This window comes from Ahaetulla prasina, chromosome 10, assembly GCF_028640845.1.
Source record: "Ahaetulla prasina isolate Xishuangbanna chromosome 10, ASM2864084v1, whole genome shotgun sequence".
NCBI lineage: Eukaryota > Metazoa > Chordata > Lepidosauria > Squamata > Colubridae > Ahaetulla > Ahaetulla prasina.
The window spans coordinates 23,758,004-23,784,631 of NC_080548.1; the positions used below are offsets into that span (position 1 = coordinate 23,758,004).

A 26,628-nucleotide genomic window follows, 5' to 3' on the forward strand; every position below is an offset into this window, starting at 1 on the left:
GATCTTCCTCTACGTTGTTGTCCTATTAACTTTGCAAAGCAAAAAGGGAAGGGAAGGAACACAAAGACATTTCCTTACGTTTTGCATCCAAAGATCTAATATTGGCTTTTAAGCAGAGGTCAGGTAGGAGGTTGTTGTTGTTGTTTTTTCAAAGAAAACCCGAAGAAAAGGGAACCTTCAATCTAAAGCATTATTGTGGCCCTCGGAATCATCTGCCTGTTTCCAAATTAAATAAAAACAGAGGAATCCTTCCGAGTTGTTGGGGTTTTTTTTGTTCTTTTTTCTTTTCCCTGTGCTTTGTTTCCTAACTCTGTCGGTTGTAGCAATTTGCATTGGCTCCCAAAGGCCCCAGACAAGCTTTCAGGAATGATTAACTTACCATACTTGAAGGGGTCATGAGGCTGATCTTTGGGGGACTCTGAAAAAGGAACATAGAGCAGGAGGTGAATTATGAAAGACCCAGAGATAAGCCTTAACTCTGCTCCTCAACTAATTAAGGCCTGGGAGCTGTCATCAGGATTAGAAAAATAGATAGGATAACCAGCAAAAAAATTTTTGACAATAATCTTATCTATTTTTCTAATCTTAATTAGAAAAAAAAAAGTTTATTTGTTTTAGCTCCTTTGAAACCCAGCAGGACATATGTTTAATGTCTAAGGCTTCCGCAATGTGCAAATACTATAAGAACTAAAATATTTTTTTTCTACACAAACCCACCCGATTATTAAGTTCTTCATCTTCTCCTACTGCCAGATTGGCAGAGTTGATGTTGCATGCCTCACCTCTTCAACCAGTGTTGTTTCCCAACACTTGGCAACTTTAAATTATGTGGACTTCAACTCCCACAATTCCCCAGCCATCCTGAGTGGCTAGGGAAATTCTGGGAGTTGAAGTCCACTTACCGGTAACTTAAAGTTGCCAAGGTTGGGAAAAACTGTTTTAAATCGTTGTATAGAAGTCAGCATTTAAACCGGGGACATCTATTCATACAATTGTGGTCATAAGTCAAGGACTATCTGTATTCATTTCTTATTTATTTTTAAAAGCTTCATCTTGCCCATATGTTTCAGATCTATTCATTTCTGTCTATATTTATATGTATATAAGAGCCGTGGTGGCGCAGTGGTTAGAATAGAATAGAATAGAATAGAATAGAATAGAATAGAATAGAATAGAATAGAATAGAATAACAGAGTTGGAAGGGACCTTGGAGATCTTCTAGTCCAACCCACTGCTTAGGCAAGAAACCCTACACCATCTCAGACAGATGGTTATCCAACATCTTCTTAAAAACTTCCAGTGTTGGAACATTCACAACTTCTGGAGGCAAGTTGTTCCACTTATTGATTGTTCTAACTGTCAGGAAATTTCTCCTTAGTTCTAAGTTGCTTCTCTCCTTGCTTAGTTTCCACCCATTGCTTCTTGTTCTACCCTCAGGTGCTTTGGAGAACAGCTTGACTCCCTCTTCTTTGTGGCAACCCCTGAGATATTGGAACACTGCCATCATGTCTCCCCTAGTCCTTCTTTTCATTAAACTAGACATACCCAGTTCCTGCAACCGTTCTTCATATGTTTTAGCCTCCAGTCCCCTAATCATCTTTGTTGCTCTTCTCTGCACTCTTTCTAAAGTCTCCACATCTTTTTTACATTGTACTGCAGTATTGCAAGCTAATTCTGCTGACTGTTGACTGCCAGCAGTTCGGGAGTTCGATTCTGACCGGCTCAAGATTGACTCAGCTTTCCATCCTTCCGAGGTCGGTAAAATGAGGACCCAGATTGTTGGGGGAAAAGAAGATGCTGACTCTGTAAACTGTTTAGAGAAGGCTTCAAAGCACTGCGAAATGGTATATAAGTCTAAGTGCTTATTGCTATTGCTACTTTTCTCCCCTCACGCTGCGGGCTGATATATTTTATTATTTTACAACTGATCGGTGTTCTTAAAGATGTTTTTCTTTCTTTTCAACTGTTTCAAAGCTGAAGAACAGGTATCCCTTTCATGTACGTTGCCGTTTCATATGTTCCACTGACTTATTCATCAGAAACAAATGTCTCGCCACTGGAGAACAGAGAAGGCTGGTGAACACATGGAGCTTTTCCTCCTCTGTTCTAGTTAATAGAAGTCAAAAACAGTACAGAAGTCAGCCGCTGTAAATAAATAAATACTTGAAACGAGATCTCATGCTTGTTTTATTGATCTGCAGCTCTGTTCAGCCCCTTTTATGATAGCTGGGATGCAACTAATTCTGGATAAATGGGTTTTAACTCACGGCATTGTTTTAACGTACATGTCTGGCTCAGCGACTGGATTCAACTCATTGATCTAATTTGCAAGAATTCGGTTGGGATTAGCACTGGATTTCCCAACTTTGTCATCTTCTATCTAAACTGAAGATGTTACCTTAATGGGTAACAAAACGTCTGCAAGCAAACCACCGAACCCAGAGAGCACAGAGGGCTCCACAGTTCAGCCTTGAGCTACAGATATTCTTTTCCATTGGTTCTAAATGGGTGCTTCTCAATTCCCAGAATTCTTAGCAACAAGCATGTTAGCAGGGAATCCTGGGAATTGAAGTCTACACATTCCAGAAGTTGTAAATGCTCCAACACTGGAAGTTTTTAAGAAGCGATTGGATAATAACCATTTGTCTGAAATAGTATAAGGTTTCCTGCTTAAGCAGAGGTTTGGACTAGAAGACCTCCAAGGTATTCTATTTTATTCTATTCTATCTAGTCTAGTCTAGTCTAGTCTATTCCTCTTCGATTTCTATTCTATTCTATTCTATTCTATTCTATTCTATTCTATTCTATTCTATTTCTATTTCTATTTCTATTCTATTTCTATTTCTATTTCTATTCTATTCTATTCTATTTCTATTCTATTCTATTTCTATTTCATTTCTATTCTATTTCTATTTCATTTCTATTCTATTTCTATTTATTCCTATTCCTATTCCTATTCCTATTCCTATTCCTATTCCTATTCCTATTCCTATTCCTATTCCTATTCCTATTCCTATTCTACTCTACTCTACTCTACTCTACTCTACTCTACTCTACTCTACTCTACTCTACTCTACTCTACTCTACTCTACTCTACTCTACTCTACTCTACTCCACTCCACTCCACTCCACTCCACTCCACTCCACTCCACTCCACTCCACTCCACTCCACTCCACTCCACTCCACTCTCTCTAAAAGTTGACAAAGTTGAATACACTGACTAGGACAGTGGTGGCGAACCTATGATATGAGTGCCAGAGGTGGCACGGAGAGTCCTCTCTGTAGGCACGCACACCATCGCCCCAGCTCTGTTTCAGGTCTCTGCCACACATGTATGCAGGTCTCCCGCCAGCCAGCTGGTCTTCGGGTCTCCACCGTGCATGCACAGGCACGTATATGCGTGGGGCACGCCACACATGTGCCCACGTCTTGCAGTTTGGGTACGTGCGCAAACTTTGGGCACTGAGTGCCTAAAAGCTTTGCCATCACTGGACTAGGACATGCTGTGAACTACAGCTCTATAATGCATTGTAATTATAACCTAAAAAACCATGGCTTAGCAGGATGTGTAATCCTAGCCATTCAGTCTGTGTATTTTGTTCACTTTATTATAGTGAACAAAATACAACTGAAGTTTCAAAATTACAAACATCCTGTCTCAATGGGGCGTCAGAGACTCACTTTCAATGTCACCAACTCTTTCACCATCATTAATATTATACAGGCTAACCTTGAAGGTCGGTGAGATTTTTCAGATCAATATTCTACAAGAGTTTTTGAATTTCAATTCTCAAAACCTCAGCCAGATAGGTTATCTAGGAATAAGGGGCCGGAAGGTCCATGGGTGGCTGGGGGAATCACCATGCTTTGCAACACAAGCCACGGGACTTCCATATCTGCCTCCGATGTCTGGGCTCCAGTTCAAAAGGTCAGGGTTTTGTCGCACGGTGTCACAAGGCACAATTTGGTCATTTTTGTGTCACCTTGAGTTGTACCGGGGTGGAGAAGTGGACACCCAACAATGTAATAGCACAGCTGGACAGGCAATGGGTATTGACTAGAACTAACTTTCAAAATATACCATAATATGCAGTAGTGGCTTGCTAACGGTTCACCCCAGATTGGGTGAACCAGTAGCGGCGGTCAGGGTTTTGTCGCACGGTGTCACAAGGCACAATTTGGTCATTTTTGTGTCACCTTGAGTTGTACCGGGGTGGAGAAGTGGACACCCAACAATGTAATAGCACAGCTGGACAGGCAATGGGTATTGACTAGAACTAACTTTCAAAATATACCATAATATGCAGTAGTGGCTTGCTAACGGTTCACCCCAGATTGGGTGAACCAGTAGCGGCGGCGGTGGGAGGCTCCACCCACCTGCCTGTACATCTCTGCACATGTGCAGAAGTGTTGTGTGCGCCCCTGCACATGCCCACATGCCTGTGAGCAAACCGGTAGCAAAAGAAATTGAAACCCACTACTGATAACATGCATAATTTGGAGTGAGGAATTGCTAAGAAGCTTTGGTACAGCGCATCCTTCGTATCTTAATCTCCAGAAAGCATCAGTAGTCCTTGTCTTATGACCACAATTGAGCCCAAAATTTATGTTGCTAAAGTGTTAAGAGTTTGCCGCAATCCAACCAGCACCCAAGTAAACAATTCAGCAGGATTCATTTATAATAAGAAACTTCTTTATATACTATACCCATGCAGCAGAAACCAGAACCAGAACTCAGAATCCAGAAGCAGAGAATCAATAATCCCAGAAGCTATATAATACAGAGGAGCACTCATATATACCAAATTTTCCGCGTATAAGACGCACCTTAGTTTTTGGGGAGGAAAATAAGAAAAAATCGGATTGGCAGGTGGATTGGCCTCCCGGAATACCCCAAATCAGCTGTTCCCAGAGGTGAATTTTAGCAACAGGTTTCTTAGTCGTGAGCACTGTGCCTTGCTTTTTTTTTTTTTTGCTTTTTTTTCTGCCTCTGAAACTTCTGAAACTCAGAAAAAAACTTTTATTTCTGCCTCTGAAAGCCTCCAAAACAGCTTCAGAAAAAAAAGCCTCTGAAGCTCCATTTGGGGGCTTTTTTTTCTGAAGCTTCATTTCTGATGCTTTTTTCAGCCTCTGAAACCTCCGTTTGAGAAGCTGGGCAGGGCTACCTTTGGAGTATAAAACGCACCCAGATTTTCACCCTCTTTTTTGGGGGAAAAAGGTACGTCTTATATTCTGAAAAATATGGTATACAGATCAGTGAACCTAAGCCCCGCGGAGGCTCTGAGTCGTCTGGGTGACCAAACAGTCCCCATTTGCTGACTTACAGTGAGGTGGGCTTGTTTGTGTGTATATGTGTGTTTCTGAAGGGCAGTGTTCTTTTTTTTTTTAAATAATTTTTATTGAACAGGTTTTTTAAAAACAAAAAATGAAATTTGTACTATTTTCTTCTTTCCAACATTTCCACATCAGTTTTCATTTCTTATATATCCATTTTTCTCCCTTTTTTCTATTTACTATCTATACATGTGATTCTGATATTTATTTATACATAGAACAACTAGACACAAGAACAGGTTTTTTCCCCAATGCCATCACTCTGCTAAACAAATAATTCCCTCAACACTGTCAAACTATTCACTAAGGCTGCACTATTATTAAACTTCTTATCGTTCCCATCACCCATCTCGTCCCACTTATGATTGTATGACTGTAACTTTGTTGCTTGTATCTGTAGGAAGTTAGCACTCACTCCTCTCCTAGAGGAATGAAATATTTTAGGAAATATTAAAAAGGGCAGAAGATTATTTCCCTGGATAAGAAATGGAGAAACATGTTTTAAAGACATAGCAGCTCCCTGCAACTTCCTGCCACCCCCCACCTTTGTCAATGGGCCATTAAAGCCTCAACCAAGCTCACTCAATCCCCCCACCTTTGTCAATGACCATCATTTGCAACATAATAGAACAGAAACTCACCACATGGCACCTGGGAAGATTACATCAGCCAGCAAGGCTAGCTAAGACCTCCACCCCCTGGGAGTCTGACAACCAATCAGGATACTCTTCCTGTGCCCAGAAAGTTCAAAGCTCAGAAAAAGCATAAAGCCAGGGAGCACAGCCCTTTTCTGTTCAGGAACTCAAGCCATGTGATCCTGACCACCATTAAACCATCTTTCCAAGCAGTCTCCATGTTTCCAGTGTCTTTGTCCCCACTTGGAACTGAACCCAGATGGATATTTCTTCCAACATATCTTTACGATTTATATTGATATTGTTTCCTGATTGCTTATTTGTACCCTATGACTATCATTAAGTGTTGTACCTCATGATTCTTGATGATGGTATCTTTTCGTTTACTGAGAGCATAGGCACCAAGACAAATTCCTTGTGTGTCCAATCACACTTGGCCAATAAAAAATTCTATTCTATTCTATTCTATTCTATTCTATTCTATTCTATTCTATTCTATTCTATCTATGAAAGTATCAATGTACTAAATTACAATAATGCATTCTGTGTCCATTCCCTTTCAACATATTTGTTTCATTCATGCTCCTGTTTCTTCCTCATTTAATCTTTCCTTGCCTTTTATACCTCTCCTCTAACCATTCATACCATTTATCCCTTACCATGTAATATTCTGTTTCCTCCTTATCTTGTATTTCTTTTGTGAGTTTGTCTATCTCTGCACACTCTAAAACTTTTCTTACCCAGTTTTCTTCTCTTAGTATATTATTGTTTTTCCAAGTTTGTGCATATATTCTTCTCAATGCTGTTGTGATATGTATAATTAAGTATTGTATTTTTTTCCCCATAATTCCCTGTAAATATTCCTAACAAGAATAGTTCTATTTCATCTCTATTTGCTGTTTAGTTATCTCTTCTAAATTTATTCTTATTCTATTCCAATATTGTTTTACTATGGGGCACGTCCACCACATGTGGTAATATGTTCCTGAATTTTGTTTACATTTCCAACAAGTTGATGGAGTACTGGGGAACATTTTGCCCAGTCTCGCTGGTGGAAGGTACCACCTATAAAACATTTTATACATGTTTTCCTTTCAGGCTACAGACATCGTCAATTTATGGTTTTTGTTCCATAATTTCTCTCATTTCTCCAATTCAATATTATAACCAAAGTTTTTGGCCCAGATTATCATAGTTTCTTTGACTACCTCCTCCTCCATTTTGTATCTCAATAAATAATTGTCATTTTGTTTTAATCAGTTTGTCCTCTGTGCCTAGTAATATCTTGTCTAATGCTTGTGATTTTTTTTTGAAACCCATACTGTTCTAAATCCTTCCTCTATCTAGTTTGTAGGGCAGCGTTCTTACTTTCTGTCGTAAGTCCTCGAAGTCCAGACTCGACCTTACCTGCCGCTGAGTTTGCAATGAAGATCCCACAAAGAGGAAGGAGGAGCCACATGTCTACAAGATGAGAGGAGATAAAAACAAATAAGGTTTTGGTAACCACCTTTAAAGCGCTCCATGGCATAGGGCCGGGTTACTTACGGGACCGCCTACTGCTACCGAATACCTCTCACCGGCCCGTGCGCTCTCACAGAGAGGGACTCCTCAGGGTGCCGTCAGCTAGGCAGTGTCGTCTGGCGACACCCAGGGAAAGGGCCTTCTCTGTGGGGGCTCCCACCCTCTGGAACGAACTCCCCCCAGGACTTCGTCAACTTCCGGACCTCCGAACCTTCCGTCGCGAGCTTAAAACACATCTATTTATCTGCGCAGGACTGGACTAGTTTTTAAATTTTATAGGGGTTTTAATTGGTTTTAACATTTATACTATTTTTAATAATTTGGCTTTTTGAATAAGTTTCTTAATGGTTTTCCTAATTTGTATATATATGTTTTTTATTTGCCTGTGAACCGCCCTGAGTCCTTCGGGAGATAGGGCGGTATACAAATACGAATAATAAATAAATAAATAAATAAATAAATAAATAAATAAATAAATAAATAAATAAATAAATAAAAAAGGACGGTCAGGTTCCTGGATGGAACAAAGCTGTTGAGTTCGAAGCATGTAACCCAATAGTGAAACACTTCTGTGGTTTTGGTCTTGGTTTCCAGGAAATGGCGGGTTCCCAATTTGGAAATTGCAAATTGTTCCAATTGTTAGTAAACTATTTACTATTATATTACAATTATAAACTATTATAAACTATAAATTACAAATTATAAACTATTTACTATTATATTACAATTGTTAGTAAACTATTTACTAAATCTACACTACTATTAATCTTCTCATCGTTTTCATCACCAATCTCTTTCCACTTATGACTGTATGACAGTAACTTTTTGTTGCTATCATTAAGGGTTAAATTGCAACCTATGACCATCATTTGTGTTGTAAATGTTGTACCTTTGATGAAGGTATTTTTTTTTCTTTTTCTTTTCTTTGATGTACACTGAGAGCATATGCACCAAAACAAATTCCTTGTGTGTCCAATCACGCTTGGCCAATAAAATTCTATTCTATTCTATTACGGCTGGGTGGAAAGCCAGATGTTGCTGAACTACAGTTCCCATCTAATCAGGGGTGAAATGCTCCCGGTTCAGACTGGATCACCTGATCTGGTAGCAATGGTGGCGGGTGGTTCAGAGAACTGGTAGCAAAAATCCCTGGCCCCAACACCATGCCCAGCTGAGGCGCACGATCATCAGAGGTGGTTTTTTTTACTTTTAAAAGCATTTTCTTCTGCCAAAAAAATGCTTTTAAAAGTAAAAAAAAAAAGCCCTTGATGATTGTGTGGCTCAGCTGGGATCATCAAAGCCTTTTAAAAGCATTTTTTCTACAACCTCTTCTTCCTCTTTCTGTTGCCCTTCCTTCCTTCCTTCCTTCCTTCCTTCCTTCCTTCCTTCCTTCCTTCCTTCCTTCCTTCCTTTCATGGCGCGCAGTGCTTAGAATGGATTATTGCAGGCTAACTCTGCCCAATGCCAGCAGTTCGATCCTGATCGGCTCAAGGTTGACTCAGCCTCCCATCCTTCCGAGGTCGCTAAAACGGGAACCCAGATAGTTGGGGGGCAATAAGCTGACTCTGTAAACCGCTTAGAGAGGGCTGTGAAGCACTGTGAAGCGTTATATAAGTCTAAGTGCTATTCCCCAGTGCTATAACGGCATATCTACCCGATCAAAATGTATTTTCGAAGAAGAGATGGACAAGATAGGGCAGAAAGTGGGGCCGCTGGAACAGCTGGAGAGGAAAGCATTCTGCATGGAGAAGAGGGGGCGGGGGGGAGAGGCCAGAACAGCCAGGTGGAAAGGAAACAGAGCGGGGAGGAGAGCAAAGCAAGCTTGGAACAGCTGGTGCTGGGCCCACAATTTCACATTCTGAAATGACCCAGCTGGCCCTGGGAGGGAGGACAAAGGCCAGTCGCTATGGAAGTGAAATGTTTGCAGCGCGCTTTCTGCAATGTTTGCAGACGATAACCTGTCTCCACAGTATTCAGGGATGTGGCAACCAGCTTCCCTTCTGCCAGCTGTTGCCCACCAGGCGATTTCCAGATTGCAAATGCCTACAGACCATGCTTAGTCAGGACATATGGGGAAGGGTGTGTGTGTGTGTGTGTGTGTGTGATCCGCATTGTTGAAATCAAAAGCAGCCCAACTTCACACACAAGCTGAGCTGGCAAGTACCCCAGGCATCGTATGGTCTCGGGTGCTTTTATGGGGAAAACAAAAGGGATTTGCCGGAGGGGGGGGGGGAAACACAAAAAAACCCAAAAGTTGCAACGTATTCTCTCCGTGAACAGACAACCACGACAAAATAGTTTTCTAACCCTGGTGGCCAGGGGACAACTGTGGAGTTGCAACATTGCATTTTCAGCGGGTGGCCATTACCAGCCCAATTACAAACCCCATCAAGAGGAATACTGTGTTTGGGCTCTGAACTAAAACTTCTCCCGACAAATCTGAGTTCCCAGCGACGAAAAAGAGAAAGAAAGAAATTTTAAAAGGAAAGAATCAACTTTGTTTCTCAGGCTTTTTATATATATATAAGCCTGAGAAACAAAGTTGATAAATATATAAATACATTATATTTGTATATTTGTATAAATACAAAGTTGATAAATATATATATGTATATATATATATATATATATAAAAAGTTCATGTACCAGCAAATTTATTTTTATATTCATCTAAAAATATAAAGCCACTGAATAAGCTTTTCCCACAGAGCATGCGAGCTCCTGCCCTTTGAGATCCACACACTTTCTGACCTTAAGCTGAGACCTCAAACTGGAAAAAGAAAACTGAAACCTCAGCATTTCTCACTCGTTACAGATAGTCCTCGACTTACGACCTCAACGGAGTCCAAAATTTCTGTTGCTAAGCGAGACATTTGTTAAGTGAGTTTTGCCCCCCCCTTTTATGACCTTAACTGGCCACACAATTGTTAAGTCAATCACTTGCCCTTGTTAGGTTAGGAAAATGTTTGTTTACTGAATCAGGCTCCCCCATATTGACTTTCCTTGAGAGACGGTTCCAAAAGGGGATCACATGACCCTGGGACAGTGCAACCGTCGTAAGTATGAGCATCTGGATTTTGATCACATGACCATGGGGATGCTGTAACGGTCGTAAGCGTGAAAAATGGTCGTGAGTCACTTTTTTCTCAATGACGTTAACGTTGAACGATAATGAATGAACTTTACATACTTATTTGGCCCTCTAGTGAATTTTTTTATGCTCTAACTTAAAAAAAAAATCATCACAGGCTCAATGAACAAGTACATATTAAAGTTGTCAATTACTGCAGTAACTGAAAAATCCCTCATATTTTTATCCGCATTAGTCACTGAAAGTTATTCCAAGACTTCTGGATTTTCCGTTGTAAGATAAAAACTATCTGTACTGCATAAAAATCCCCTGCTTTCATTGTTCAGGTGGCTTCATTAAAATGTTCAAAAGCAACAGAAAAAAAATAAAGCATTAGGTATCTCTCCAAAGCCTGAAGATTCCCAATCAAAAAGCACAGGATTTTTTTTTTAAAAAAAGGCAATAATTATTTTTTAAAAATGTGATGGTAAATCTATTTTGCTGGAAGATCTACAGATAGTCCTTGTCTTAACGATCATAAATGAGCCCAACATTTCTGTCGCTCGGCGAAACATTTGTTAAGTGACAGACTCAAGCTCAATCCCTCCAAGACGGAGTGGCTGTGGATGCCGGCACCCCGGTTCAGTCAGCTGCAGCCGCAGCTGGCTGTGGAAGCAGTTAAACGGATAGGGTGCGCACCTTGGGTGTCCTCTTGGATGGGCGGCTGTCATTCGACGATCATTTGGCGGCCGTCTCCAAGAGGGCCTTCCACCAAGTACGCTTGGTGAGCCAGTTGTGCCCCTTCCTTGACCGGGATGCCTTATGCACGGTCACTCATGCCCTTGTCACTTCCCGCTTGGATTATTGCAATGCTCTCTACATGGGGCTACCCTTGAAGTGCACCCGGAGACTGCAGCTAGTCCAGAATGCAGCTGCGCGGGTAATAGTGGGAGCAACTCATTGCTCCCGGGTAACACCACTCCTGCGCAGTTTGCACTGGCTTCCTGTGGTCTTCCAGGTGCGCTTTAAGATTTTGGTTACCACCTTTAAAGTGCTCCATGGCTTAGGACCCGGGTACTTACGGGACCGCCTGCTGTTACCTCATGCCTCCCACTGACCCGTACGCTCACACAGAGAGGGCCTTCTCAGGGTGCCATCCGCCAAACAACGTCGGCTGGCGGCCCCCAGGGATAGGCCCTTCTCTGTGGGAGCTCCCGCGTTCTGGAACGAGCTTCCCCCTGGTTTACGTCAAGTGCCTGATCTTCGGACCTTTCGCCGTGAGCTGAAAACGCACCTATTTATTCAAGCGGGACTGGCCTAAAATTTTATTGGGGTTATTTATATCTTAATATTTTAAATTGTTTTAAATTCGGCCACTTTATAATATGTTTGTTTTAATTTCTTTTAATATTTATACTGTGCTTTTTTTACTTGGCTGTACACCGCCCTGAGTCCTTCGGGAGAAGGGCGGTATAAAAATCGAATAAAATAAATAAATAAATAAATAAATAAGTGAGTTTTGCCCCCCTTTTATGACCTTACTGGCCACACAATTGTTAAGTCAATCACTGCCCTTGTTAGGTTAGGAAAATGTTTGTTTACTGAATCAGGCTCCCCCATATTGATTTTCCTTGAGAGACGGTTGCAAAAGGGGATCACATGACCCTGGGACACTGCAACCGTTGTAAGTATGAGTCCATTGCCAAGCATCTGGATTTTGATCACATGACCATGGGGATGCTGCAACGGTCGTAAGCATGAAAAATGGTCGTGAGTAACTTTTTTTTCAATGATGTTAACATTGAACGATAATGAATGAACTTTACATACTTATTTGGCCCTCTAGTGAATTTTTTATGCTCTAACTTAAAAAAAAAATCATCACAGGCTCAATGAACAAGTACATATTAAAGTTGTCAATTAACTGAAAAATCCCTGATATTTTTATCCGCATTAGTCACTGAAAGTTATTCCAAGACTTCTGGATTTTCCGTTGTAAGATAAAAACTATCTGTACTGCATAAAAATCCCCTGCTTTCATTGTTCAGGTGGCTTCATTAAAATGTTCAAAAGCAACAGGAAAAAAATAAAGCATTAGGTATCTCTCCAAAGCCTGAAGATTCCCAGTCAAAAAGCACAGGTTTTTTTTTAAAAAAAAGCAATAATTATTTTTTAAAAATGTGATGGTAAATCTATTTTGCTGGAAGATCTACAGATAGTCCTTGTCTTAACGACCATAAATGAGCCCAACATTTCTGTCGCTCGGCGAAACATTTGTTAAGTGAATCTGCCCCGTTTTACGACCTTTCTTGCCACAGTTGTTAAGTGAATCTGGCTTCCCCCATCGACTTTGTTTATAAGAAGGTCACAAAAGTCGATCACCTGATCCCAGGACACTGCAACCATCATAAATATGAGTCAGTTGCAGAAGGTTCGAATGTTGATTTTTTGACTGTGAGGATGCTGCAAGGATCACTCGGTGCATTACGGTGTGGCATGCTGGTCTGACAGCTGCAGATAGAAAGACATTACAGAGGGTGTTGAGCGCAGTGCAAAACATTGTGGGCTGTCCCCTGATACCACTAATAATAATAATAATAATAATAATAATAATAATAATAATAATAATAATAATAATAATAATAATAATAATAATAATAATAATAATATTTTAATTTATAGACCGCCCTTCTCCCGAAGGACTCAGGGCGGTGAACAGCCAGTTAAAATACAAAAAAACAAACCCATACAATATTAAAAACTACCCATAAAAAACTTATTCAATTGGCCAAGCTAAAATACAATTACACCCTATAAAATCACTAAAATTTAAAAACCCCAATAAGTCAATTTAAAAGTTTAAAAATTAAGCCAGTCCAGCAAGACGAAACAAATAGGTTTTAAGTTCGCGGCGAAAGGTCCTAAGGTCGGGCAGTTGTCGGAGTCCAGGGGGAAGCTCGTTCCACAGGGTAGGAGCCCCCAGAGAGAAGGCCCTCCCCCTGGGGGCTGCCAGCCGACATTGTTGGGCTGACGGCACCCTAAGGAGACCCTCTCTGTGAGAACGCACCGGTCGTTGGGAGATTGAAGCCGGCAGAAGACGGTCCCGTAAATATCCCGGTCCTAAGCCATGGAGCACTTTAAAGGTCGTCACCAATACCTTGAATACCTAGATGACATCACTAGGGCTCGCGGCCTTGGAAGAGTGAGGAAAATCCTTAGGGATGACTCACATCCTGGTCAGTGCTTCTTTATTCTCCTGCAGTTGGGAAGGAGATATAGAAGCGTAGGCAGCCACACAAATAGGCTGAAGAACATCCATGGGCTGTCAGGCTTCTGAATGGAAATTAACTTTACAAGCAGGGGTGGGCTCCTGGGGGTTCGGCAGGATCCGGGGGATCCTCTAGCCAAGGATCGCCGGAATTCGGTGAACCCTCAAATGCCACCCCTGGCTGGCCATGCCTACCCCACCCCGCCCCTCCCACCCTGCCCCTCTCCTCCCAGGAGTTTCCACGCGGCCCGTTCATCATTCCAGGTAAGCGCAGGGGCCGCGTGGAGGGTCTGGAAGGGCAGAAAACGGGCCGGAAGTCCAGAAACAGGCCTGCTTCTGGCCTCCGGAGGGCCTCTGGAGCCTGCGGGAAGCAGTTTTTGCCTTCCCGGAGGCTCAAGAAAGGCCTCCGGAGCCTAGGGAGGGAAAAAAATCCCCTCCGTCATGGTGCCAACTAGGCCACGCCCTCCATGGCCACACCCACCCAGCAACGGGGCAGCGAACCTGTTGCTAAAGGATCTGAAGCCCACCCCTGTTTACAACAACATAGTGCATAGGCCGGCACGATGTGCAATAAGTTCACATGGTGCAGTAGGATTGTGTGTTTGTTAGTAGGATTCACAGGGTCAGGGATTTTCCTTTTCTTTTACTGTCTTTCACTGTGAGTTGTATTGGGTTGGAGGGGGTGTACGAAGGGAGGCTCAGCCAATCTCATTCTACACATGTTGTACTCTGATAATAAAAGTTTGAATTTGAATTTGAAGTGTAAAAAATGGTGATAAATCCCTTTTTTTCCAGTAACATTGTAACTTTAACGGTCACTAAAGGAACGGTTGTACATTGAGGACCACTTGTACGTATCTTCTTCAGAGTAAAACAAGGAGGGTTGATGGCAGGGGTGAAATGCTCCCGGCTCAGACCGGATCGCTCGATCCAGTAGCGATGGCAGAGGGCAGTTTGGAGAACCGGTAGCAAAAATCCCTGTCCATGCCCAGCTGAGCCGCGCAATCATCAGAGGGTTTTGTTTTTTTTACTTTTAAAAGCATTTTTTCTTCAACCGAAACAATGCTTTTAAAAGAAAAAAAGAAAAAAGCCCCTGATGATCATGCGGCTCAGTTGGGATCATCAGAGCCTTTTAAAAGCATTTTTTTACAACCTTTTCAGCCGAAGTGGTTGTAGAAAAAATGCTTTTCAAAGTAAAAAAAAAAAAGTTGGCCACGCCCACCCAGTCACATTACTCCCCCCCCACCAAGCCACGCCCACAGACCTGGTAGTAACAACCCCTGGTTGATGGGTTCAGGTATGCAAAGCCTCCCTTCCCCTTTTTTCCAATCCCAATTCCATATCACTCTGCGAGCCAGGTTTTTCCCCCAGTAAACATCCTTTTGGCTAAGAGGCTTGGCTTCTATTGCTAATCAACAGGAAAGGAAATGGAAACACTCCCCGTCCTTTGGCTCACTTGTGGCCTGAAAGGTTTTTCACCACAAACAGAAAACAGGCTTAATATTTCCCTGTGCAAAAAAAAAGAAAAAAAGAAGGCGTCATATGTCTTCAGAGCTCTGGGCCTCCTGCTCCGAGTTAGATAATATTTTCCTTCCAAAACTGGATGGAAAAAAGAAAGGCGACATTCTGCTTTTCCTTGGAATTCAGTTCGCTTCTCTTCTCCCATCGTGAAATGGGAAGATTTTACCAGGACACAAATCCAGCATGAGTTGCTAACTTCTAGCTGGACCACAAAAACATGCCTGAAGAGTTTAAGAATCATTTTAAACGTAATTTCGTTCGTTCGTTAATTTACTTTATTGACGTTGCACCTCGTACAATGAAATTAAATGCCATCTTCCGTGTACATTGTACATAAAAAAAACAACATGTCCTTCACATTCTATACAATTGAATTGAAAACCCCTGATAGTGCATTAATAGTGCAATAATTGAGTTTGTCATCTGCACCTATACAACTGTCTGGTTTGGTTCTGCAACCCAACAAGACAGACACAGACTTCAGAGGATCATTAGAAGGGCAGAAAAAACAATGGCTACCAACCTGCCTTCCACTGAGGACTTGTATACTGCATGAGTCAAAAAGAGGGCTGTGAAAATATTTACAGACCCCTCCCATCCTGGACACAATCTGTTTCAACTCCTACCCTCAAAACGACGCTATAGAGCACTGCACACCAGAACAACTAGACATAAGAACAGTTTCTTCCCAAATGCCATCACCTGCTAAACAAATAATTCCCTCAACACTGTCAAACTATTCACTAAGTCTGCATTACTATTAATCTTCTCATCGGTCCCATCACCCATCTCCTTCCACTTATGACTGCAACTTTGTTGCTTGTATCCTTATGATTTATACTGTAATTGTTTCCTGATTATTTGATTGTAGCCTATGGCTATCATTAAATGTTGTATCATTAAGTGTTAAATTTGTACCCTATGACTAGCATTAAGTGTTGTAAGTGTTGTACCTTGATGAAGGTATCTTTTCTTTTATGTACACTGAGAGCATCTGCACCAAGACAAATTGCTTGTGTGTCCAATCATACTTGGCCAATAAAAAATTCTATTCTATTCTATTCTATTCTATTCTCAGGTTCATCCTGGTCTAACCTACTCATTTCTAGAGTGGATATGACACATCACCCATCAGTTTATCACTCAAAGGCTGCGGTGATTGCTGCTCTGGAAAACTGGGTTTAATAAGCCACAATGGCCAAACTTATATAACATGTTCCACAACACCAATCAAAGCACATTCGTGTGAAGAGTGCATGCAAGCACCAGCAAAACGTAACCTCTGGCCCATTGTGGTCCCCCGGTTATGCTCTGTGTGAAAGCAACATACAGCATCAATGGACTTTAGTCTGCTTGAATCAGTTTAAGCTCTACCTTTTAAGGCCTATCTTTCTCTTAAGCCAGGTGTCGGCAACCTTAAACACTCAAAGAGCCATTTGGACCGGTTTCCTACAGCAAAGAAAACACCGGGAGCCACAAAACCCTTCCCATGCTTGACTATTTCTTGAGCAGCCACAAAACTAGCATATGTAGTTGAATTAAATGTTCTGTTTTCTTGTGAAACTTTTCTTTTCTTGGATTTATCCATGGTTGGCCTGCCGGGGGTTGAAAAGCTCAATAAATCACATGCCAGTGGGTGTCGCACATTGGTGGTTGTGATGCATATTTTGACTGACAGGGAGCCGCAGCAAAGGGGTGAAAGAGCCACATGTGGCTCCAGAGGTGCAAGTTGCTGACCCCTATCCTAAGCCATCTTCCTTGGGGGCCGTTACCGTATAATGTTGCAGCGAGTGCTGTAGGTTGCTTGTCCGCTATGTTTGAAGATTGCATAGGCACTTAAGTGTGCGAGAAAGAGAAAGATGCGGAGGGAGACTTTCCACCAAAATTGGGAAAGAATCGGCATGTGATTGAAGCTTCCTGAAATTAATCAAAGCTGGGCCCATCCAGACATATTGAGATCCACGCTTAATAAATTTATCTGCCGTCAATGCAGGACAGGAGAGGAAAACTGGCTGAGAGCAGATTTCTTATTTACTGTTGGATTTATAGTTGTTGACCTCAAATTGGCATGGTATGTGTGTGTCTTCTTAATCCTTGTTTGCTCCTACCATTCTCTGCTGCAGCTTCCCTTTCGCTCAACAAGGACACCTCAATCCCAACAAGAAGCCCATTTCCTGGGTGGCTTGGCTACAAAAGAAAGAGAGATCCTGTCCAGCAAGGTTACTTCTCCCATTAGCCAGACTAAAACCTTCTCCAGCTTGCCATAGTGGTCCACCACAGAACAATATTGACCAGATCCTCTGAGCTCGTTTTCTTTGCCCTTGTTGCCGGAGTCTCTGCAAAACATTGCAGTTGGTGGCGAACAGTTGTCTGCACGCAACCCATTGGACATCACTAATTAAAATAATCTTTGGTGTACCACAAAGGAGGCAGGGCCAAGACAACAAATCTCAAATTCTAAACTAAAACTCGTGGAAAGCAACAAAAGGTGTAGTCACAATCAATTTCAAAGTCTTAGCATTTACATCTCACAGGTATCTGGACTTGGCACTCTTGGCTCAGATCAAGAATGCGATGAATCCTCGGCCAAATTGGGACTTGAATCAGCCTCTTCTCCATTTATCCATCACTTGGATTCAAGCATCCAAGTTCTACAGACGTTCTACCAGCATCAAGTTCTACAGAAATAGTGAAAGCTTCTTCCTTCCAGCCTGGATTATGATTACATTCTCTCACTGTCCTTTATTTAATCATAGATTCTTAATTAAATATGATATGATTAAATATGATTAGATAAGAGCCAGCAGTGTACAGCAGCTGCCAAAAACGCCAACACAGTTCTGGGCTGCATAAACAGAAAGATAGAATCAAGATCACATGAAGAGTTAGTGCCACTTTATAATACCTTGGTAAGGCTACACTTGGAATACTGCATTCAGTTTTGGTCGCCGCGATGTAAAAAAGATGCTGAGACTCTAGAAAGAGTGCAGAGAAGAGCAACAAAGATGATTAGGGGACTGGAGGCTAAAACATATGAAGAACGGTTGCAGGAACTGGGTATGTCTAGTTTAATAAAAAGAAGGACTAGGGGAGACATGATAGCAGTGTTCCAATATCTCAGGGGCTGCCACAAAGAAGAGGGAGTCGGGTTGTTCTCCAAAGCACCTGAGGGTAGAACAAGAAGCAATGGGTGGAAACTGATCAAGGAAAGAAGCAACTTAGAACTAAGGAGAAATTTCCTGACAGTTAGAACAATTAATCAGTGGAACAACTTGCCTGCAGAAGTTGTGAATGCTCCAACACTGGAAATTTTTAAGAAAATGTTGGATAACCATCTGTCTGAGATGGTGTAGGGTTTCCTGCCTGGGCAGGGGGTTGGACTAGAAGGCCTCCAAGGTCCCTTCCAACTCTGTTGTTATTATTATAAATCACTATTGGCTGGGTGGGCACAGTAGCTAAACCCAAACCAAGGGAACTGCACCCATGCTTGGCACAATATGTGGATCAAACCTATTTGTCTTTCCACCCTAAATAGGTTAGAACAGTGATGGCTAACCTTTTCCGGACCGAGGGGCCAAAGCACACATGCGCATGCCCAAACTCCTAAAGTGCAATGCGTATGTGGGCCACACGCCTGCACCCCCACACATTCCTTGATGAAGGTATCTTTTCTTTTATGTACACTGAGAGCATATGCACCAAGACAAATTCCTCGTGTGTCCAATCACACTTGGCCAATAAAATTCTATTCTATTCGTGCATGGCCCCCTGCATGCACCCCATCCCCCTGCATGTGCATGCGGCCCCCCCATACATGCTCTGCCCTCGCAGATGTGCGGCAGAGACCCATAGACCAGCTAGCTGGTGGGAGGCGCATGCACAGCAGAGCTGAACTGGGGTGACAGTTCACATGCCATCAGAGAGGGCACTGCGTGCCCCCTCTGGCACACGTGCCATAAGTTTGCCATCACGGGGTTAGAACAACTGGCACTTCAGAAACTCTTAATGATCTACTGTAAGTTGTTGTTGTTGTTGTTAGTTGCGAAGTCGTGTCCGACCCATCGCGACCCCATGGACAACATTCCTCCAGGCCTTCCTGTCCTCTACCATCCTCTGGAGTCCATTTAAACTCCTGCCGACTGCTTCAGTGACTCCATCCATCCACCTCCTTCTCTGTCACCCCTTTCTTCTTTTGCCCTCAATCTTTCCCAGCATTAGGCTCTTCTCCAGCGAGTCCTTCCTTCTCATTAGGTGGCCAAAGTATTTCAGTTTCATCTTCAGGATCTGGCCTTCTAAAGAGCAGTCAGGGTTGATCTCCTCTAGAACTGACTTGTTTGTTCGCCTTGCAGTCCAAGGGACTCGCAGGAGTCTTCTCCAGCACCAGAGTTCAAAGGCCTCAATTCTTTGGCGCTCAGCCTTTCTTATGGTCCAACCTTCACAGCCATAAATTGCAACTGGGAAAACCATAGCTTTGACTACACGCACTTTTGTTATTAGATCTATAAAATATCAGTGGGAGTCTGGTAGCACCTTTTCAGACTAAAGCTATTCATAAAGTCAACTTGATAAAGTCAGCTGTGCTTCACCAAAGCCTATACTTACGAATAAAATTGGTTAGACTGAAAAGTTGCCACCAGACTCCTCCTGATTTTTGGCTGCTCTAGATTAATTCAGCTCTCTTATCATGTCTAGGAGATCTACAATGCGAGCAAGGAATCCGTTTCTGTCCTCCTTCTTGTTCCTTTCCCAGGCTGCCAACTTGGCTACAACAGCTGTGCAATCTGGCTATTTTTTGACACAGGCGCCTTGACTCACCTTCCTAGGCGCAGTCCTGTCCCAACAGTGATGCCGGAGGTGCTATTGTGTCATTTCCCCTAAATTCAGGCCCCCCAAAGATTTGGCTCCCCACTCTGCAGGGCCCTATGTACCTACCCTTTGATGCCTGCCCCACACCAAATATCTCTTCGATATTTTGGAGGAAAAGAATCAACAGCTTGTAGGAACTCCGGGGAAAGGAAAGGCACTGGCTTGTGGCACAGAGAGAGAGAGAGATCAGAAGAGCTAAATTTGTCTGCCTTGGCTTTGGGACAGATGTGGGAGGGGGACAGAGCAAGGCTTGCTAGCAGAACATGTGAAGGACAAACCACACACAGGCAACAAGGGGAAGAAAGCAATGGGGGGGAAGGAATTGGGATAGGCTGATGTATGCAACCACCACCCACCTGAATAACGCAGCCTTGGAAATTACTCCATGCGAGATAGGGCATGTTTTTAACTAGCCTGGAGGTCACATCTAGAGGGGTCACTCTTGATAGAGTGCAGTGGTGGGATTCAAATAATTTAACAAACGGTTCTCTGCCCTAATTATTTCTTCCAACAACCAGTTCTCAAACTGTTTAGAAAGTTAACAACCGGTTCTCCCGAAGTGGTGCGAACTGGCTGAATCTCACCACTGATAGAGTGGTATCTGAAAAAGAAAGGCAAGTGAGTGGGAAGGAAGGAAGAAGGAAGGAAGGAAGGAAGGAAGGAAGGGAGAGAAATAGAGTGGGAAGGATGGATGGAAGGAAGGAAGGAAGGAAAGAAGGAAGGAAGGAAGGAAGGAAGGAAGGAGAGAAAGAGAGTGGGAAGGAAGGAAGGAAGGAAGGAAGGAAGGAAGGAAGGAAGGAAGGAAGGAAGGAAGGAGGGAGGGAAAGAGAGTGGGAAGGATGGATGGATGGAAGGAAGGAAGGAAGGAAGGAAGGAAGGGGAGAAAGAGAGTGGGAAGGAAGGAAGGAAGGAAGGAAGGAAGGAAGGAAGGAAGGAAGGAAGGAGGGAGGGAAAGAGAGTGGGAAGGAAGGAAGAAAGGAAGGAAGGAAGGAAGGAAGGGGAGAAAGAGAATGAGAAGGAAGGAGGGAGGGAGGGAGAGAAAGAGAGTGAGGAGGGAAGGAGGGAAGGAAGGAAGGAAGGATTTTCCATCTTTGCTGCAAAAAGATCTAATTGCAATTGACCATTCCTCTTGTGCACATTTTGCCTTTACAGAAGACCGACAGGGGCCAAGGTTTACCTACAGTTGTCGTAGAGACTTCCCCCTGTGAGGTGATGCTACCAAAGGGTATCAGTTGACCAGTGGCAGCTAGCTACAGCTTGGAGGAGAGGAAGTGGTGACCAGGCCAGGATCCAAATAAAGGGAAGGGAAATAAGCCACCCACCTCCCTGCACTCTGCCAAAGCTACTCTTTTTTTTTATTATTATTTTAATAAACACATATCTGCAGGAACAAACCAAAGCTTTGCGCTGAGAAACTTGACGACTTAGAATGGCACAAAAGGCTGAGGAAATTTAACACAAGGATTATAAGCACACAGCATGCTTGGCCCGTTTATTAAGTTACACATATCCGCAGCTTTCCACCAGCTTGAATCTGCACCATACATTAAGCCACGAAAAAAAAAAAACCCTAACCATGTTTATGGTGCCATGCACATGCAAGCTGCTAGGTTTGTAAAGGATCTGGTTAAGTATCCTGGGAGAACAGAGCCCAGGTGTAAGTTTAGCCATTATTAACTGTGAGTAACCAGCCTTAGTATTCTGATGTTCTACAACAGCCTTCCCCCCAACCTGGTCTGTATCGAATTGGGCTTGTGTAGGACATGGTGGCTCAGGGGCTAGGACGTTGAGCTTGTCAATCGAAAGGTCGGCAGCTCAGCGGTTCGAATCCCTAGTGCTGCTGTGTAACAGGGTGAGCTCCCATTACTTGTCCCAGCTTCTGCCAACCTAGCAGTTCGAAAGCACATAAAAAATGCAAGTAGAAAAAATAGGGACCACCTTTGGTGGGAAGGTAACAGCGTTCCGGGCGCCTTTGGCGTTGAGTCATGCTGGCCACATGACCACGGAGACGTCTTCGGACAGCGCTGGCTCTTCGGCTTTGAAACGGAGATGAGCACCACCCCCTAGAGTCGGGAACAACTAGCACGTATGTGCGAGGGGAACCTTTACCTTTACCTTTAGGAGCTGAAATCCAGCGCATCTGGAAGGCAGCAACTTGGGAGAAAGCTAATCCGTACTATAAAATGCTGGGTCAAGATAGAACTGGTTGTAAGGGGATCATATTATGATGGGCTATCAGTTGGATCTAGTGGTTAAGGCACCGGGCTAGAAAACAGGAGACTTGAGTTCCAGTCCTGCCTTACGTACAAAAGCCAGCTGGGTGACTTTGGGCCAGTCTTACTCTCTCAGTCCAACTCACCTTACAGGTTGTGGTGGTTGTTGGGAAATAGGAAGCGGAAGGAGTATTAGGTACGTTTGCCACTTGAGATATTTGTAACAGCATTGGCTTTCACATTATGTTACTACTGGTTCGCCCTTTGTGTGCATACTTGCTTCGTGTGCACACGCACCCAGTTTGTGCATGTTCCTGCCTTCCGCACAGGCACCCGGCCTTCTGCACACATGCCCAGCCTCAAAAACGTGCTTAAATAGGACAGCATAGAATCGGGGCAGGTGGGGCGGGCCCGCCCACGATTTCTGCTACCGGTTCGAATGAACCGGTCAGAACCGTCTGCATACCATCTCTGATTTTTAATAATAAAGGCAGGATAAAAACCTAAAATTAAAAAAAAATGGCCACAAGATCAGGGTTTCGCACAGTACAAATGAGAACTCAATTATGTCCCTTTGCCTATAAAACCATCAACACACACAAGTCTTTGCCAGCTTAAAGACGTGCAGGAAGACATGCAGGAAGGAGCTTGCAATCCACATTCAGCGGTGGGCGGGAGAGACAACCAACCCCCCCAAAATGGGAGAAGAAATATGCACGAAAGCATGGTTAGATCTGGGCTTCACTTCCAGTGAGGTCAGAAAGGCTCATGCATAGGCAATCTTTGTGAAAGAGGAAGATGTGGAGACTCTAGAACAGGGGTCTCCAACCTTGGTCCCTTTAAGACTTGTGGACTTCAACTCCCAGAGTTCCTCAGCCAGCTTTGCTTAAAGGGACCAAGGTTGGAGACCCCTGCTCTAGAAAGACTGCAGAGAAGAGTAACAAAGATGATTAAGGTACTGGAGGCAGGAATTGGGTACGTCTAGTCTGATGAAAAGAAGGCTAGGGGAGACATGATAGCAGTTTTCCAATATCTAAGAGGCTGCCACAAAGAAGAGGGAGTCAAGCTCTTCTCCAAAGCTCCTGAAGGCTGGAGCAATGGGTGGAAACTAAATATGGAAAGAAGCAATCTAAAACTAAGGAGGATTTTTTTTGACAGAACAATTAATCAATGGAATGACTTGCCTTCAGGAGTTGTGGGTGCTCCAAGACTGGAGGTTTATAAGAAGAGATTGAGCAACCATTTATCTGAAAGGGTGTCCTGCTTGAGCAGGGGGTTCAACTAGAACAGGGGTCTCCAACCTTGGTCCCTTTAAGACTCGTGGACTTCAACTCCCAAAGTCCCTCAGCCAGCAAAGCTGGCTGAGTAACTCTGAGAGTTGAAGTCCACAAGTCTTAAAGGGACCAAGGTTGGAGACCCCTGAACTAGAAGACCTCCAAGGTCTCTTCCAATTCTGTTGTTATTCTGTTGTTCTACTGTGTTATGAAGGAATTTCCAGGAAGGTAGAAACTGAGCATCTTGCATATATAAGCATTTTGCAAAAAAATCGAATGCAGAATAGAAAACAGTGCAGAAAAGCTGAGGGATGCAGATCTTTGGGCCTTAGGAAGATGGCCAAGATGGAAGGACTGAGATCACAAGGCTGGTGCCCGGCTTCCTTGACTTCCCTGACCTATTTAAAAAAAATGGAAAGCCAACTTCTTATCACTCAATTTCCTAGAACAGTTCAGGGCCCCAAAGGTCTTCCCTGAAAACCAAAGCTTATTGTTTTTAACTTATTGTTTTAACTTATTGTTTTTAATGCTAGTTATAGTCTCCTAGTCAAGCTTGTCTCTTGGCGATTTCACGGATGCATTCATGCAGTTTCCTCGGCAATAAGTTGAAAAGAAAGCTCAAACTGCCCAAGGAGCTGCTGATTCAGTTCTACAGAGGAAATTATTGAGTCTGTCATCTGCACCTCCATAACTGTCTGGTTTGGCTCTGCAACCCAACAAGACAGACACAGACTTCAGAGGATCATTAGAACTTCAGAAAAAACAATGGCTACCAACCTGCCTTCCATTGAGGACCTGTATACTGCATGAGTCAAAAAGAGGGCTGTGAAAATATTTACAGACCCCTCGCATCCTGGACATAAACTGTTTCAACTCCTATCCTCAAAACGATGCTATAGAGCACTGCATACCAGAACAACGAGACACAAGAACAGTTTCTTCCCGACCTCCATCATTCTGCTAAACAAATAATTCCCTCAACACTGTCAAACTATTTACTAAATCTGCACTACTATTAATCTTCTCATCGTTCCCATCACCCATCTCCTCCCACTTATGACTGTATGACTGTAACCTTGTTGTTTGTATCCTTACAATTTATATTAACTGTTTCCTAGTATAATTTGATTGTTTATTTGTACCCTATGGCTATCATTAAGTGTTGCACCTTATGATTCTTGATGAATGTATCTTTTCTTGAGAGCCTATGCACCAAAGACAAATTCCTTGTGTGTCCAATCACACTTGGCCAATAAAGAATTCTATCCTATTCTATTCTACTCTAAAAAGTGTTTGCCTGTTGCCTTCATCCAGGACTCCTTTGAACTCCGCAGTCTAGCCAATAACTCTTTAATTGCCTGGCAGCCTCGTATTCAAACCCTAACTACCATTCAAACCCTAACTACCATTCAAACCCTAACCACCATTCAAACCCTAACTACCGTAAGCTCAACCCTGCTTAGCTTCCAAGTTGAACCGAGCTTTTTCTTTAGGACTTGACTGAAGGGCCGTGGTGGCTCAAGGCTGTAAGAAGCCTGTTATTAAAACCAGCTGCCTGCAATTACTGCAGGTTCAAGCCCCACCAGGTCCAAGGTTGACTCAGCCTTCCATCCTTTATAAGGTAGGTAAAATGAGGACCCAGATTGTTGGGGGGGCAATAAGTTGACTTTGTAAATATACAAATATAATGAGACTATTGCCTTACACACTGTAAGCCGCCCTGAGTCTTCGGAGAAGGGCGGGATATAAATGTAAACAAAAAAAAAAAAACCTTGACCCAAAGAGTCAAATAATTTTGAGGAGAAGGAATGGATTTCCTCTCTTTGTTGGCCGATGGTCCTTACTTTATTTCTTCATGAGTTATTAGAATGGAAAGACCTGGTAAAGGGAAGCTCTGAAGGGAGCAAACAGTAGTTAGAGCCTCACTGCATCTGATCTCTTATTGGCCAGCCTGCTGTCTAAATATATCAAACCTGGCAAGATGTTGGAGTTATAAATATTCCCCCTTCTCAGTCCCCGTGACATGCAGCCCCTAAGTGACGCCGAGGGGTTCAGGACAAGCCCTCCAAGAGGAGGCACATAGCAACAGAGTAGATACATGGCCAGTTAGAGGACAGGACTTTAACCTCTTTCTTATCCACCCCTTCACCGAGGTCCTTGACAGGGGAAAAAGTTTTTGGCAACGGGAGAAACAGTAGCTGGGGCCAATCCAGGCATGTAGAAAGTTTAGAACAAACAACGGCATTCAGGATCCTGAGTGTCAACAGCCCTGCAGGAGATCACGCCATTTCAAACCCACATTTTTGGGATTATTTATTTTTTTTTTAAAAAAATTGAAATATTTTAATGCCAGGCATGGACAGGATGGCTTCCTTGGTAGATTTACAGAAGTGGTTTGCCAAAGCCTATTTCCAGAAGAATATATATATATACACATATATATCAGTGGTGAAATGTAAAATTTGTTGCTACCGGTTCTGTGGGTGTGGCTTGGTGGTAGTGGGGTAATGTGACTGGGTGGACTTGGCCAACTTTTTTTTTTTTTTTACTTTTAAAAGCATTTTTTCTACTAAAGGCTCTGACGGTCAGGCAACTCAGCTGGGATCGCCAGAGCCTTTTAAAAGCATTTTTTACAACCTCTTCGGCTGAAGAGGTTGTAGAAAAAATGCTTTTAAAAGGCTCTGACGATCCCAGCTGAGCCACGCGATCATCAGAGGCTTTTTTTTTTACTTTTAAAAACATTTTTTGGGCCGAAGAAAAAATGCTTTTAAAAGTAAAACAAAAAAACCCCACTGATGAGTGCACAGCTCAGCTGGGCATGAGGGGGAGCAGGTTCTCCGAACCACCCGCCGCCATCGCTACCAGATCAGGCGATCCAGTCCAAACCGGGAGCATTTCACCCCTGATATATATTAACTTTCCAAT

The 26,628-nt window shown here is 43.0% G+C and overlaps 1 protein-coding gene across 2 annotated transcripts in view; it reads right to left on the reverse strand.

Moving 5' to 3' along the window:
• Positions 1-26,628, reverse strand: part of LOC131204839 (phospholemman-like) — a 40,779-nt gene that overhangs the window by 8,936 nt on the left and 5,215 nt on the right. The window contains exons 2-4 of one of the 2 annotated variants that reach the window (XM_058196462.1): positions 12,944-13,072; positions 7,378-7,431; positions 380-418 (exon numbers count right to left, since the gene is read on the reverse strand). In XM_058196462.1, the coding sequence (XP_058052445.1) occupies positions 380-418; positions 7,378-7,431; positions 12,944-13,046 (196 nt within the window). In that variant the 5' untranslated portion in view covers positions 13,047-13,072. The remainder of the gene's footprint in view (positions 1-379; positions 419-7,377; positions 7,432-12,943; positions 13,073-26,628) is intronic. The other variant, XM_058196463.1, reaches the window with a different exon arrangement.